The following is a 13,777-nucleotide window of genomic DNA, read 5'->3' on the forward strand; positions in this document are numbered from 1 at the left end:
GCACAGTCCTTGAGCGATCGTTTGCTTTCGGACATGAAGAGACGACGCTGTGCCAGACGCTCGGGCGTGCGAGCATGTACGGACTGTCCGCCGTGGGCGTCCACGCTGTCCGGGAGTGTTAACACTGCTAGTGCAGCAGTGACGGCGAGGAAGTTTGTAGAGATTCGGACCATAGTTGCGGTAGGTACAGAGGATGCAGGTGAAACAGCGAGTGGTGTTGGCTGTTGTGGTGGGGTTGTGCTGAAGATCGCAAAATGGGAAATGGGCTGTAGCTGCGACGAGCTGGTTTTCCGAGGGTGCTGTCATGGTACTCTTAACAGCAGTCGTAAGGGAGGGCATTGAAATCTATACATGATAATATCGTTTTAATTCTGGGAGTGTAGGCTTTCCAACACAAGGATATCTTCGGAGCCGGGATTACAAAAATACAACATGTGCACTTGAAGCCCGAGATGGTATTAAAAAGATGGATCACGTAAGTACCAGCGCTTATCGGACGCTCGCTCAAATGGTGCGGCGAACGAAGGCAGGTTGTAAACTGCCGATAGCGACTAACTGGTATGTGCTGGACAAAATTCATGGGATGATGTATGTCTAAGAGTCCTGGTAAAACAAGCACATGTATATTGAAAAGAAGGCAACGTTTAACCTGTCGCCTGAAAAAAAATAAAAAAAATTCCAGATTAATTTCGATTCACTCATGATTTGCACATCGTTACTCTTTGCTGTTTCGATCTTATCGCATTACGTTTTTACTGTACGAGTTCCTGTAGGCCGAGTGTTCGTGGTCGTTCCCCAGAAACTACGTTGGACACAAAACATTTTTTATAGCTGCTCGCTCTCTTTCGTTTTTACTAAAGCATAACCGACTAAATCTAACAAAGCACAACCTCAATTTTAGGTTATGCTGATCTTCAAATCGCGTAATCAGATAGTTACTTTGTTTTATTACCAGCTGCATCGTGAGTACTGTAGCGGGCGAATTTTACGCGTTGGACACAGCACGGAGCTATTGGTGGGGGTCACCGGTGGTATGAGCTAACCGAAGCATGTTTTAGTTCAAATTTCAGCATAGCTTTTATATATATTCGACTAGAACAGTAGATCGCAGTAGTATTTCGTAGCATATGCAAGCGAATGCCAGCGCCCAAAGGTGGTGATGATCTTGTTAAACGAGGAGGTCCTCGAATCGCAGTCTCAACAACGTTCATGTGTCAGGGCGGTACCACATGTATGCACGCTCTCAGTGTAAGTATTGCTATCATAGACGAGGCGATCTCAGGATCTGCTTCCCGTGCGATGTCCCAACCAAAAATGATTTAGTACATGTACTTTTTTAGTTGTAGACGCATGCAATAGCTCTAAGTTTAGTACAGAACTGGGAGTATTAGCTGGTAGACTAGTACCTGTACATGTATCCGGTCTAAAACGACTTGGATGAGGCTCCTAGCATATCTTGGTGGTTGTGGATTTGAGCACATGATCGCGTTATCGCCGATTAATTTCTTCACAAAGAAAGACCAGCAGATCACAAGGTGTTGTGAGGCCACGACTGGCGCGATGTGCTGTGCACGGACTGTTCGTGCTGGTCAACGCCTGCGGGTGAATGCAGTAACTGTACGAAGGCAAGAGTGCAGCGATCAGATCTTCGGCAGACAACCTGGACATGAATGACGTGAGCCACATTGTGCTAGCCATATCCAACATGGCAGCACCCTCGGAAAACCAGCTCGTCGCAGCTACAGCTCATTTCCCATTTTGCGATCTTCAGCACAACCCCACCACAACAGCCAACACCACTCGCTGCTTCACCTGCATCCTCTGTACCTACCGCAACTATGGTCCGAATCTCTACAAACTTCCTCACCGTCACTGCTGCACTAGCAGTGTTAACACTCCCGGACAGCGTGGACGCCCACGGCGGACAGTCCGTACATGCTCGCACGCCCGAGCGTCTGGCACAGCGTCGTCTCTTCATGTCCGAAAGCAAACGATCGCTCAAGGACTGTGCCAACTCCGAGGCTTCGCGCAGACTGCAAGAACGCGCCGTCGCCCGTCGTGCGGCCAAGGCCGACAGCCTCCGCGCCGAACGCCGCCAGCGCCGTCGCCTCGATCTCGACACCGTGCTGGCCACCAACCACAAGTCCAACCTCACCGGCCTCACCAATGAGACGAGCCCCAGCGAGCTCTTCGGAGACGACGTCAAGTGTATCCTCGAGCCTGAGGTCACGCAGGGTCCGTACTACGTGAACGGCGAGTTGATCCGCTCCGACATCCGTGAGGACCAGGAGGGCGTCGACCTGTACGCGGAAGTCCAGATCATCGACGTCAACACGTGCGAACCCGTGCAGGGTCTGTACCTCGACTTCTGGCACTGCAACACCACGGGTGTGTACTCAGGCATCGTGGCCAGCGGTAACGGCGACAGTTCCGATACCACCAACGTTGACAAAACGTTCCTACGTGGACTCACTCCCACTGACGAGGACGGTGTGGCGTCCTACACGTCCATCTTCCCGGGTCACTACACGTCCCGCGCCACGCACATCCACATCCTCGGCACGTACAACGGCACTCTGCTCGAGAACAACACGTACTCGGGTGGCTACGCGTCGCACGTGGGCCAGCTCTTCTTCGACCAGGACCTCATCAGTGAGGTGGAACTCACGGCACCCTACAGCACCAACACCCAGGAGCTCACGACCAACGCCGAAGATCAGATCCTGTCCGAAGAAGCTGCCGAAGACTTCGATCCGTTCTTCGAGTACGTACTGCTGGGTGACTCGGTGTCGGACGGCGTGTTGGCCTGGATCTCCGTCGGTGTCGACATGACCCGCGCACAGACCATCACGGCGGCGGGTACGCTGACGGCGGACGGCGGTGTCATGTCTGAGTCCACGAACGCCATGGGCGGAGGTGGCGGCATGGGCCCCGGCTCCGGTATGGGTGGTACGGCCCCTGGCTCCGGCATGGGAGGCTTTGGCGGATCGGTCGGTGGTCCGGAGGGAAGCTTTAACGCCGCATCATCGGAGACTGATGTTACTCAGAGTACCACGACCGGCGTCACGCAGAGCACGACTTCAGGCAGCGTTGCAGCAGAGGCGTCCGATCCGGCGTGCAGTGTGCGTAGAAACCTCTAAGGGTCCAGGTGTCTTTTGAGTGTCGGGTGGCTGATACGCCTTCCTAGCAGTTCTTGAACAGTCAAGTGTCGTTTTTAAATCTAGAACAGAATTCTTGCTGTCCTCTAGTTTCTGTGACTAAAAAAATTAAAGTGCGCACGACCATTTTTCTGGTTGCATTAAATCCATTCCGTTGAGCTTTCGCATCCATGTTGCTGCCATGTCGGGCTACGTCCACGTCCTGCAATGGCTCGTAGAGAACCTTCGAAAAGATTTCTCTTGCCTCCGAGACGGATGCCTCAGCCCTATAGACCGCGCCGCTCAGCATGGACACCTCGCCGCAGTCGCCTGGCTGCATGAAAACTACCCCAAGGGCTACAGTCCTGATACTCTCGCTCTGGCGGCCCAGTGTGGTCGAATTAAGATCCTCCGGTGGCTTCACTCTTACGACTCTGTAAGTTGCACGTCTGAAGCCATGGTTGGGGCTGCAGCGCACAATAAACTAAATACAGTTAGATGGCTTTATTGGCACGGGCGTCAGGAGGACGTGCGTGCTGCCTTTATAAAAGCTGCAGAGTACGGACACGTCCCCGTTGTGGCGTAGTTGTACCTCCACGATGGCCACACAGACGTCGTACAGGCGATGCTAGTCGCAACCCGTAGTGGTCAATTGGCCGTTGTGAAGTGGCTCTACCACAACGCCCGAGAGCTGGAGGGAGACGACCGCGCATACAATCTCCAAGCTGCTATTCAGCTTGCAGCCAGTCAGGGTCACACTCGTATAGAACTGTGGCTACTGAATCGAACACGAGGTGTCGACCAAGTCGACGACTACCAATGCAACGATATCAACAGAGGACGCAAGCGGGTCCGACGGAGTGATCATATTGCATATGATATCACCAGGGAACGAAGCAAGCGAGTCCGATGGAGTGAGTCGGTTGCGCAACACACTCAAGTATAAATCGCCCGATGGCGAAGTTGCGCTACTGCACAGTGTGTGAGCATCGAATTAATAAATAATGAAAAGTGTGTTAACTATAATAAATCCTTCTTGTGGCTCGCCAAGAACACATTCGGCTATTACCCACCGTATCCGTTGCGTGAACACTCCACGGTGAGGTACTTTACACAGCTCCGCGCGACCACTCGCCGTTTGTCGTACGCAGCCACCATAAGGATGTCTGAGTGTGAGGCTGTAGCCGCCGCAGCTGTGGAAGCTGCTGGCAAGCCTCCGGTTATCAAGAACCTCCCAGAAGTGCGCGTGTTGGGACTGCGAGCTGTGATCCCCAACTACCGAGCACAAAGAACGCTCTGGGATCAAGTTCTCGCTTTCTTCAGAGCCCATGGCCTCGATATCGCTGGACCATGTTTGACAATCTACTACGACCAAGGCTTCAAGGAGAAAGATGTCGACGCTGAGGTGTGTCTCCCGATCGCCCAGGACGCCAAAGTCGATGAAACTGCGGCGTCTGCGTCGTCCATTTCGGTTCGCACACTGCCGGTAGTGCCACGAGCTGCGTCAATCGTTCATCTGGGATCGTACGACGCACTGACCCCTTGTTACATGAAGCTGTACGAGTGGATTGACAAGCAAGGTCTTCGTCCTAACGCACCCGTGCGAGAGATTTACCTACGTATGGACATCCAGGACGTCAGTGAGAAATCGTTCGTGACGGAGATCCAGCAGCCTATAGGCTGAGAAAAGAGCACTCCTCTTCTCCAAGGCTTAAGACCAAACGTATATTGAGTTAAGTAGCGAAATGTCCTTCGATTCAAAGTATTTTTCTCTCAATTGCGTCCACAGATCAAAGGATCTTTTTAGGCAACAGGCAGTTGGATTTCCGTCACGCTGTCCTGGTCTTCCTCTTCGTTGCCAGTCGGTCTCTTCACGTATACCTCACGTGAAGGCCCAGCAGGTGTGAGCTTCCCGGAATGGATCCAACCGAAAAACGTCTGGTACGCGGACATGTACCCCTCACAAGGTCCAGTGTACACCATGACAGCAGCTCGATCCACTGCAGGCACCTCGCGAACGCTGAAAGGCGCTTCTTCCGGGATTTGAGCGTCGTCCGCTATGGGGAGACAGACTTCCACCTCCACGTCGGTTTGTCTGTCGTCTTTAGTGTAATTGATGGCAAATGTTGCTCCAGTGACCACGACGTCATGAGTTTTGGCAAACCCAAAGATCTTCTCCCAGAGACCTCCTTGCGCTCGGTAGTTTGGGAGAACAGACCGCAGCGACAGCACTCGCACTGCGGCCAGGCTCTTGATCGTAGGCGTCTCCGTCGTCATTGAGTTCTCGAGATGTCTCTTCGAACAATGGAAGAAAAAGAATAAATTACCGGAGCTCGCGCCAAAAATCTCAACTTCCAGATTGGAAATGTCGAGTTGGCGGGAGACGCGCTGAGTGCGGTAATGCATCAAGTCTGTCACTTGCGAATTTGCTTCAGCCCAGTCACAACACCATAAAGACACATATCAAGATGGAAGCATTGCCTGACTGCAGATTAGTTCAGCCAGCGTTGAAGCTTCAACAAATAGCGGTGCAAGACTGTCGAGAGCGACAATGGGCTGGAAACTGCGGCTGCGACGGATCCTGCGCGTTCCAGTTCTTCAACGACGACATGGAGATTGTCGACGTGAGATCAAAGCCAGTAGAAGAGGAACAGCTTCAAGAAGGCTCGCCGCCGTTGATTCTGCATCTGCTGCTCATGTGGTGATTTCCCCGTGCAAGAAAGTGTACCCATTGCGAGGATTTGGATACTACTTTTGAACCCGGAATAAATTCTTCCAGGTCATTAGTTATCATGCTTATTTGATTCATACTTTAACGAAGTAAAAACAACGAAGCCATATTCCGCCCGTTAAGTACGACACAGGACTCAAAGGGTACACAGTTAATAGATATGTTACATTCATTCTTCGTTTGGCTGCCTACCTTGTCTGGTGGTGACTCGCGAGGCCTCTGGCGCGCTCATGTGCGTACTCTCACCTCCTACAGAGCGTGAGCTGTATGCTCTGCTTCCCATTTGCGCCTCTAGTGTCCATGTTGTGTTCCGAAGTCTCGTCCCTCGCCTGCAGGCGTTGGATACATTTCTACAAGCTCATAGTGTCGATTTGACGGGCGAAGAGAGCGAAATCGTCGACTTTCTGGAGGCTCTAAGTCACCACAGACACCAGGAAACCGTATTTAACGCGCTGGTGCAGCAGCTTAAGCTTCTTACAGACTTTAACGCGCTCCAGCAAGACTCGAATGAAGATGCACCGAATAATTTACTGCAAATGCTGCTGGAGGCTCCAAGGAAGAGCCGAGAAGTTCACTGGATGCACCTACAGATCGACGCCTTAATGAGTCACGAAGAGACTGAGGAAGAGAGTTGTGACTGGCAGGAACACTGGAAAGAAGACTACAAGCAGCAAATTGAGTTTTTCGAGGAATTTTTAGACTCCAAAAAGTTACAGGAAGAGCTACAGATACTGGAGACAAGTGAGAAGTTGGAGCTGCTGACTGCTCTTCAGTATGAGAGAAAGAAATTGAGTGGAAGTGACGAGGAGCTGATGCCAGTGCAGGAGCAAAAGCTATTGGATCGAGCGATTGATAAGGTCTCTGAAGCTGCACATGACGAGGTTTTAACGGTTCCGGAGTGGTTTGTACCCAGATATGAGGTGCAAATACGAGAAGATACTGGCAGCTTTGAATGCTGCGTGGAAGGAGAGTGGAATGGGCTTAATGTTACACTGGAATATGGCGAAGATATGGATACAGTTATCAATGGTGCTGAGAAATGGTGTGGCGTGAAAGATCCCTATATTGTGACGCTGCATGGAGCGTGTCATGTTGGGAAGACTCCGTTTATTATCTACGAGTCTATACGGGACTTTATTTCTCTTCTTGACTATGCGAACAACGTCCAAAATTCTCGAAAAGTGTGGAAAAGATTGTTAGAAGCGGCACGAGGACTCCAGTATCTTCACGGTTTAGGTATTGCGCATGGAAATATTACTGCAGCCTGTGTGGTTGTTGGAGCTGACAAGAAAGCGAAGATCAAGTCCAATACGTGGGAGGACCTCCCCACCGAGTCTTCAAAAGAGGACGATGTGTACGCGTTCGCGTCAATTATTCTAGAAGCAACCAGTTCGTTTACGATAGAAAATCCAGACGATATCCTACCAAGCATTGAAAATGAGCAACAATATCCTTGTGGTATGAACTACGCTGCCTGGTTGATCGAAGAAATGACATCGAGTAATCCACATGATCGACCGGATATGAACGCTGTAGTGCGGATGTTACTGAATGTGACGGAGCGTGAGCGTCCGTGGAGTGATGTGCAGTTCCCCGAGCTACTATTACACGCCCCTGACGTGTGGACTGCGCTTCGTACTGCTAGTCAACGTCACGAAACTGGAGTGGGGATGTGTGCTCGCGTACTTAGACGTCTGGAACAAGTGTTAGTTAGACTCTGGGACGAAGGAATCGTGTTTGGTGATGGAGAGGATGTCGAATACAATTGGCAAACACGCACGGAATATCTTCTACGTAGCATGCGCTATCTCACGAGACACTATTTGCCGTCAAATGGACGAGAACTGCTCAAAATTGCCCAAGCTCGTCGCTTTTCGAATGAAATTCAACAAATGCATCACCAATTAGACGCTTTACTTGCAGAATTTGACAGTGAAAATTTATATGCCGAGATTGACCCCACTAGCGAGAGTATAAGTCGAAGTGCGGAGGAATGGGAGCTCGAATGGGAATATGACTGTGGGGATCTAATGGCAACGTTTCATGAATATCTCGATGGTCTAGAACAGTCTGACGGTGTTAGGACTGACGTAGCTATGGAGGCCATGACCGTCATGAAGCACGAGCTAGACAACTTCCGCTACGCATTTACTGATGCTCAGCAAGATTTAGTTGTCCGAGCTTTTGATATTTGTGTCCGACAAGTAGGGACAGTGGTGACTTGTACACCTGAGTGGTTTATATCCCCATATGAAGTGCGGGACGGAAGTTGGTGGGAAGGTGTGCGTGTTACGATACAAAAACCTCAACAGGATGCAAACGCGTGTGAAATTGTTCAAAGACAAGCAGATATTTGGTCTGAGCTCGTTCATCCGCACGTGGTTGAGCTGTTCGGCGCATGCCACGTTGGATCTGCTCCGTTTTTCGTTTTTGAACGTGCCCGAGGAGGTTCGTTAATGGAATATCTATCACGGTATCAGAACACTACACAATTGTGGCGATTACTTTACGAGACTGGATTAGGACTACAGTATCTGCACGAACGCGATATTGTACACAACGAACTTAGTAGTGATAATATTGTCGTTGTGGTGGAGAAAAGTTCGGCTGTGAGAAGAAAACTCCACGGTAGGAAGGCGAAGCGGTCTCTCCGATACGACAACTCGATGCAGGAGGTTGCAAAGCTTAACGGACTGCAATTCGCGCCTCTGAATGACTCACGGCTGTTTCAAACCTATCGGTCATTCACCGATGAAGATTCGGGACGGTGGTTATCGCCAGAGCGCAGGGGAGACGATATGGTACCAGAACTACCGTCGTTGGCGTCTGATATCTACAGCTTCGGTATGATAATTATTGAGGCAGTTTTGCACGGCACAGACAGTTGTGACGAGTTCCTGAATGGCATTCAGGACGAAGATCAGTCGATCTTTGAGCACATACTGGATCAATTCGAACACGAAGCATGGGAACTGGTTAAGAAAATGTGTGCATGGCAACCAGAATTACGTCCGTCAATCTCGTATGTAGTACAGAAGCTCGGAGAACTGGCAAGCAGACAACGAACTGCAGATCAACTTGGTGACTATCGCGAGTTTGGGGAGATGAATGCAGCAAGTGTTACTGCTGATGACGAGCATTTTAGTATTCCAAGAGAACCCAAAACAGCTGTGGATTGTATGATACACGTACCTGATGAAGCACCTTCAACCATCTCTCAAGCGTTGCAGACTTTAAAGTCACAGATACAGAATTCTACGGATAATGGTATTGATTTGGAGGCAAGCAATGACGACTTGAACGTACAAATTCTGCGTCGAATGGATGATATCTATCAGCGCTTGTGTGATATCGAGGCAAATATTGGCGAAGATCCTGACATCAAAGATTTTTCTACTATCGTGGCCAATTTCGTGGATATTTTGACACAATTCATTGCTCACGTGAACGTCAGCAGCACTGGAAACTGTCTTACGCAGATTGTGGCAATTCGTCAACGCACTAACGATAAATTTTCGTTTCATAAAGATCTCGACGAATTACTGAACGAGCTTCACTCATACGAATGTTTGTCGTCAGAGAAGGAAAAAATACACGACTGGAAACGTCAATGGTATTTACACCGAGCTCGTCAGACACTGAGTCATACGTGGACATTGATGAGTCCTAACGCTGCCAACGCTGCCGATTTACTGCTCGACGAGCTCAAAGACGCCAATGATCGTGAAGAAATACTAGCATTTCTACGTTTTGAAGTCACACGCCACCGCTCTAGCTACACATCTGCGCAAGTGAAAGCCATGGGTGCAGCATGTACTGATATTTCCCGCCGGTTATCTGCTACTACTACAATTCCTGAACATTTTCACTTGTGGCAGCCACCCAGATGGTTTATCCCACTGTACGAAGTGGAATTTAACCCACGTGAGTCCTTAGGCCACGGTGCCTTCGCCTCCGTTCACATGGGAACGTGGCTCGGCACACCCGTCGTGATCAAGAAGCTCACTTCTGGGTCAATCAACCCACTGGGTTCACCGCCTAGCGCTGTGTTCTATCGAGAATTGAGTATCTGGTATCGACTTAACCACCCATACGTGGTTAAACTGTACGGTGGCTGCCACGTTGGCGGCCAGCCGTTCTTCGTGTGTGAACCGGCAAGCAACGGCCGTCTCGATACGTATCTACATCGCTTTGACCCTCCTGGTCCTAGTGTAGGTACAAGTAGCTTGAGATCTACATCTACAATTAGTGGACATACCAGTGGCTTCAGTAGAAGTACGTCGAACGGGTCAAGCACCGGTTTCTCAGCTGATAGTATAGGCTGTCACCGACGCTGCGAGGCTTGGAAGAAGCTGCGTCAGAGTGCACTGGGGCTACAATACCTTCATCAACACAGCATTGTACACGGCGATCTCAAGTGCGACAACATCCTCGTGGCTGCCGACGGGACGGCGAAACTCACAGACTTTGGCCTCAGTACTATCTGTCGATATGTTGACAGTGAGCAGGAACAGAGTAGTAATGTGTCGGAAGTGGGTGCGCAGAGATGGAAAGCGCCGGAATGTTTGGCCGGCGCACAGCCGAGCTTCGAGTCGGACGTGTACTCGTTCGGCATGTGCATTCTTCAGGCTATTAGTGGCGAGTTCCCATGGGGATCTCGGATGCCGGATGCAGCCGTTCGCTTCCACGTACGACGAGGTGTATTGCCCCCTCGACCTAAGGGCTTTGAAGACGATGCACACTGGGAATTAGTGAAGCAAATGTGCTGCTTCGATCCTCAACAACGACTGAAGCTTCCGGTGGTCGTGCAACGACTCGCTCGCTTCGCGGACCTGGAAGCGAGACGACAAAGAGGAGGAGTTAGTGTACATATGCGAGAGCTGTTGTTCGGTGGGTCGGCTACAAGTTAAGACGTCAGTGTTCAGTTGACACCACGTTGAAGGTTCGTGTATCGTCGATAGTATCAACTTGATACTCATGCGATGTCATCTCAATTGCGATTAGATACAGGTTATTCGAACGCTAAGCGAGCGAGCGACATCATCGCCAGGACAACGAGACCACCACACAGGACACGACCACCGAGTCGACCGGCGACAACGCGTCAGGCTTGGGGGGTTCAAATCCCAACTTTTTGCTGTCCTTTGTGGCTAGACTCGACCTTCGAGAGGACAACTCGAGACGCGCTTCGACTTTTGATCCAGTGTGCCAAGTGTTGTCCTACCGTTGTAAAGTCAACCATGAAAACCATCATCAGCTTCCTGACCACCACGGTGATGTACAATAGGTACGTCACTCTGACCCCTACATTCACTCTAAGGGTTTAGGGGTACGCTAGATGCCGTTTTATGCAAAGGAAGAGCGGACGAGATGCGCAAAAACGATACTTCCGTCCGCTCGATAAATTCATGACTGAAATTGTTGAATTCATGACTTTCCGGATGACACAACAATCAAACACCCCGTTTTAAGGATGAAACGCATTAGATACATCTTAGAATACGAACCAACCACTTCTGAACGTAAGCGAGCCATATCAGTATATACCCACGATAAAAAAATAAAATACCGGTTTGACATCCGCGATGTTGCTTTATTGATTTCGGTTCCGAAACGATTCATAGGTTGTTATGGCCCTGGTAAAAACCAACCAGTAAATCTATAAGAAGCATCAATGAATCAATCTATAAGAAACGTCAACCAATCAGGCGATCAATCAATGAGAAACATCAAGCGAATGCCGCGATGTTGCTGTGTTATTTTCGATACCCGAGATGATTGATCAACATCAAAATCGTTATGGCCCTGGTAAAAATCAATCAATACAATAAATCTATAAGAAACATCAACGAATCAATCTAAAAGAAACATCAACGAATTAATCTATTAGAAACATCAACGAATCAGTGTTCAAACGATCAATCTATAAGAAACATCGAGCAAATGCCGCGATGTTACTTTGTTAATTGACATACCGACAGCATTGATATATGTCAATTTCTACATGACCATGGTAAAATTTATTGTCCCTGCTTGGACCTCGATGTTGCTGGGACAAAAAGTTTATTAATTATGCAGGTTAGAGATCTTCTCGTTAGTCTTATAGTACTTTTATATTCTTTGGACCTCTGACCCTACAAAAATTATACTTGTCTTTAGAATCTCAGTCAATGATGCTCATCATCTAATATCTTTTTCTAATAGTGGAGCTACAACTTCACTTTTTGTTGGGACAAACTGAAACTCGCAGAATCACTATGAATTCGCATTATGATCGCTTCTCGTGAAATGAATCGATACAATTTTGCCAGGGACGAAAGTCTTTTTTCATGGGGACAAAGATATTATACACTTCTTCAACGGAATCATATGTTTCCAATCAATCAAGGGACGCACTCGGGATTCATCACACAGACAAGCCGTCAGAAGTAAGGTACGAATCTTCGTTTCTGAAACTGCATGGGTCTCGTGATGCCAACACGTATTGGCACAAAAAACATAGCTACATCGTAAGGAGAACATAATGACAACATGAAGAGAACATGACATGAACATGATAACAATTGCAATACACATCTATCCAATGTTTCGTTTGCAATCTGAATTCACTAGTCCGGAGTTAGGCGGTCTAACTCCTTCTTCAACCTCGGGCGCGTATATTACACATGCTCACACCAATACTAATTCATGGACTATTGTGTAAGGCTGTTTTGTGTTTTTTGCTTTTCATATGTTTCGATTTATGCTTCCTAGCGTATGCATGACCGCAATCACAAGCAATTGATTCGTAAAGAACGTCTCTTTTTGCTGCCGATAAGTTTTGTGGTAATCCCTAATCTTGGATTAGTCATGTCTGTATGCATTGAGCATCTGCTTGTTTTTGTTTCATAATCCTTGAAATACAAGCGTTTGATACCGAATGAACAATTCTTATTGATGGGTTTGAGTTTATTGATCCATAGCTGCTCCAAAGCGTATAATTGTTTTCGATCAGCGACTTCGTATTCCGTGATAGAAATATTTTGAATTGATTGATTCCGTATTTCTGAATATATGGATTAATAGAGACTTCGCTATGCTTTCCCTTCAACCAATTATTGTAACTTTTCTTATGTTCTTGCCAACGATGTTTCAATTGATTCATAGTTGAACCGATATAAACGATATTGCTTTGAGTATGAACGATTTTGTAAATTCTTCCCATCAAATTGCGTCTTTAGTGGTATTTTATTATTTCCCCCCCTCAAAAGCAACTAGCTGTAGCAACTCCTTCTTCAACCGCGGTATTTTCCATCACAAACGAAAGGTCAGACCCACGGAGCTTCATCAAGGAACTTCTTGATTTCGGGGTACTCACAGATTAGAGGGTAAAGCCACTTCGCGTACCGTATAGTCTTAGTAATAGGCGACAAGGGTCGAACAAAGTGTGTAACAAGGTACCCATACAAATCCTAAGATTTAAAGTTGACTCGACACAGATTTATTAACTGTCAGTCCATTTTTTTTCGATGCCCAACGTCAATGCAGTACTCCAGTTTTTTTTTTTTTAAGTATCATCGTTATCACTATCATCTTCACTCTCACTACATTCGTTTCCAATGTCGTCCTCGGAGTTGATCTCTTCTTCTGTAATTTTGTAGCGTACAAGCTCAGCAACAACACTGTCGATATCATGAACTTTGTCTTCTTCGCTGCTGACCTCGCGAACATCCATAAGAAGGCCCGCCCTTGCAAAACCGCTTACTATGGTCTTAGCGGACAGGTTCGACCAGCACGACGTGATCCAATCCGTTATCACAGGTCGACTGGGTGCAACTAGCGAAAACTTTTCATCGTCGATTTTTTTATTAAACCAGCCACAGTTTTAGCTGATTCCTCTTGGTCTAGGGTTGTCCGTGCCACGTTAATT

The 13,777-nt window shown here is 48.3% G+C and overlaps 6 protein-coding genes across 7 annotated transcripts in view; 4 read left to right on the plus strand and 2 right to left on the minus strand.

Moving 5' to 3' along the window:
* Positions 1–173, minus strand: part of PPTG_07597 (hypothetical protein) — a gene marked incomplete at its 5' end in the record, with an annotated part of 1,072 nt that extends 899 nt beyond the window's left edge. The window contains one exon of the mRNA XM_008901874.1: positions 1–173. Coding sequence (XP_008900122.1) covers positions 1–173 — 173 coding nt within the window.
* A 1,665-nt stretch (positions 174–1,838) lies between these two features.
* PPTG_07598 (hypothetical protein) lies at positions 1,839–3,140 on the plus strand (the record flags this gene model as incomplete). The annotated part of the gene is made up of 1 exon (XM_008901875.1): positions 1,839–3,140. The coding sequence occupies one exon, from the start codon at positions 1,839–1,841 to the stop codon at positions 3,138–3,140; it is 1,302 nt and encodes a 433-aa protein (XP_008900123.1).
* Positions 3,141–3,762: 622 nt separating this feature from the next.
* PPTG_07599 (hypothetical protein) lies at positions 3,763–4,913 on the plus strand (the record flags this gene model as incomplete). Its single annotated transcript, XM_008901876.1, has 2 exons — positions 3,763–4,041; positions 4,117–4,913. The coding sequence occupies 2 exons, from the start codon at positions 3,763–3,765 to the stop codon at positions 4,819–4,821; spliced, it is 984 nt and encodes a 327-aa protein (XP_008900124.1). The 3' UTR covers positions 4,822–4,913.
* On the minus strand, positions 4,789–5,591 carry PPTG_07600 (hypothetical protein). The gene has a single exon (XM_008901877.1). The coding sequence runs from the start codon at positions 5,541–5,543 to the stop codon at positions 4,941–4,943; it is 603 nt and encodes a 200-aa protein (XP_008900125.1). The 5' UTR covers positions 5,544–5,591; the 3' UTR covers positions 4,789–4,940.
* PPTG_22159 (hypothetical protein) lies at positions 5,515–6,040 on the plus strand. Its single transcript, XM_008902053.1, has one exon. It carries the CDS (start codon positions 5,606–5,608, stop codon positions 5,840–5,842), a length of 237 nt encoding a protein of 78 aa, XP_008900301.1. The 5' UTR covers positions 5,515–5,605; the 3' UTR covers positions 5,843–6,040.
* On the plus strand, positions 6,018–11,453 carry PPTG_07601. 2 transcript variants are annotated; one of them, XM_008901878.1, is made up of 2 exons: positions 6,018–10,810; positions 10,873–11,453. In XM_008901878.1, exon 1 carries the CDS (start codon positions 6,099–6,101, stop codon positions 10,776–10,778), a length of 4,680 nt encoding a protein of 1,559 aa, XP_008900126.1. In that variant the 5' UTR covers positions 6,018–6,098; the 3' UTR covers positions 10,779–10,810; positions 10,873–11,453. The 2 variants fall into 2 exon arrangements, with proteins under 2 accessions (XP_008900126.1, XP_008900127.1); XM_008901879.1 differs by having other exon boundaries at positions 10,879–11,453.
* The last annotated feature ends 2,324 nt before the right edge of the window (positions 11,454–13,777 follow it).

This window comes from Phytophthora parasitica (assembly GCF_000247585.1).
Source record: "Phytophthora parasitica INRA-310 unplaced genomic scaffold supercont2.12, whole genome shotgun sequence".
NCBI classification, from domain to species: domain Eukaryota; phylum Oomycota; class Peronosporomycetes; order Peronosporales; family Peronosporaceae; genus Phytophthora; species Phytophthora nicotianae.

Coding starts and splice junctions, on each gene's coding strand:
- PPTG_07600 (XM_008901877.1), bottom strand. CDS start 5,543: ATGCATTACCGCACTCAGCGCGTCTCCCGCCAACTCGACATTTCCAAT.
- PPTG_22159 (XM_008902053.1), top strand. CDS start 5,606: ATGGAAGCATTGCCTGACTGCAGATTAGTTCAGCCAGCGTTGAAGCTT.
- PPTG_07601 (XM_008901878.1), top strand. CDS start 6,099: ATGTGCGTACTCTCACCTCCTACAGAGCGTGAGCTGTATGCTCTGCTT.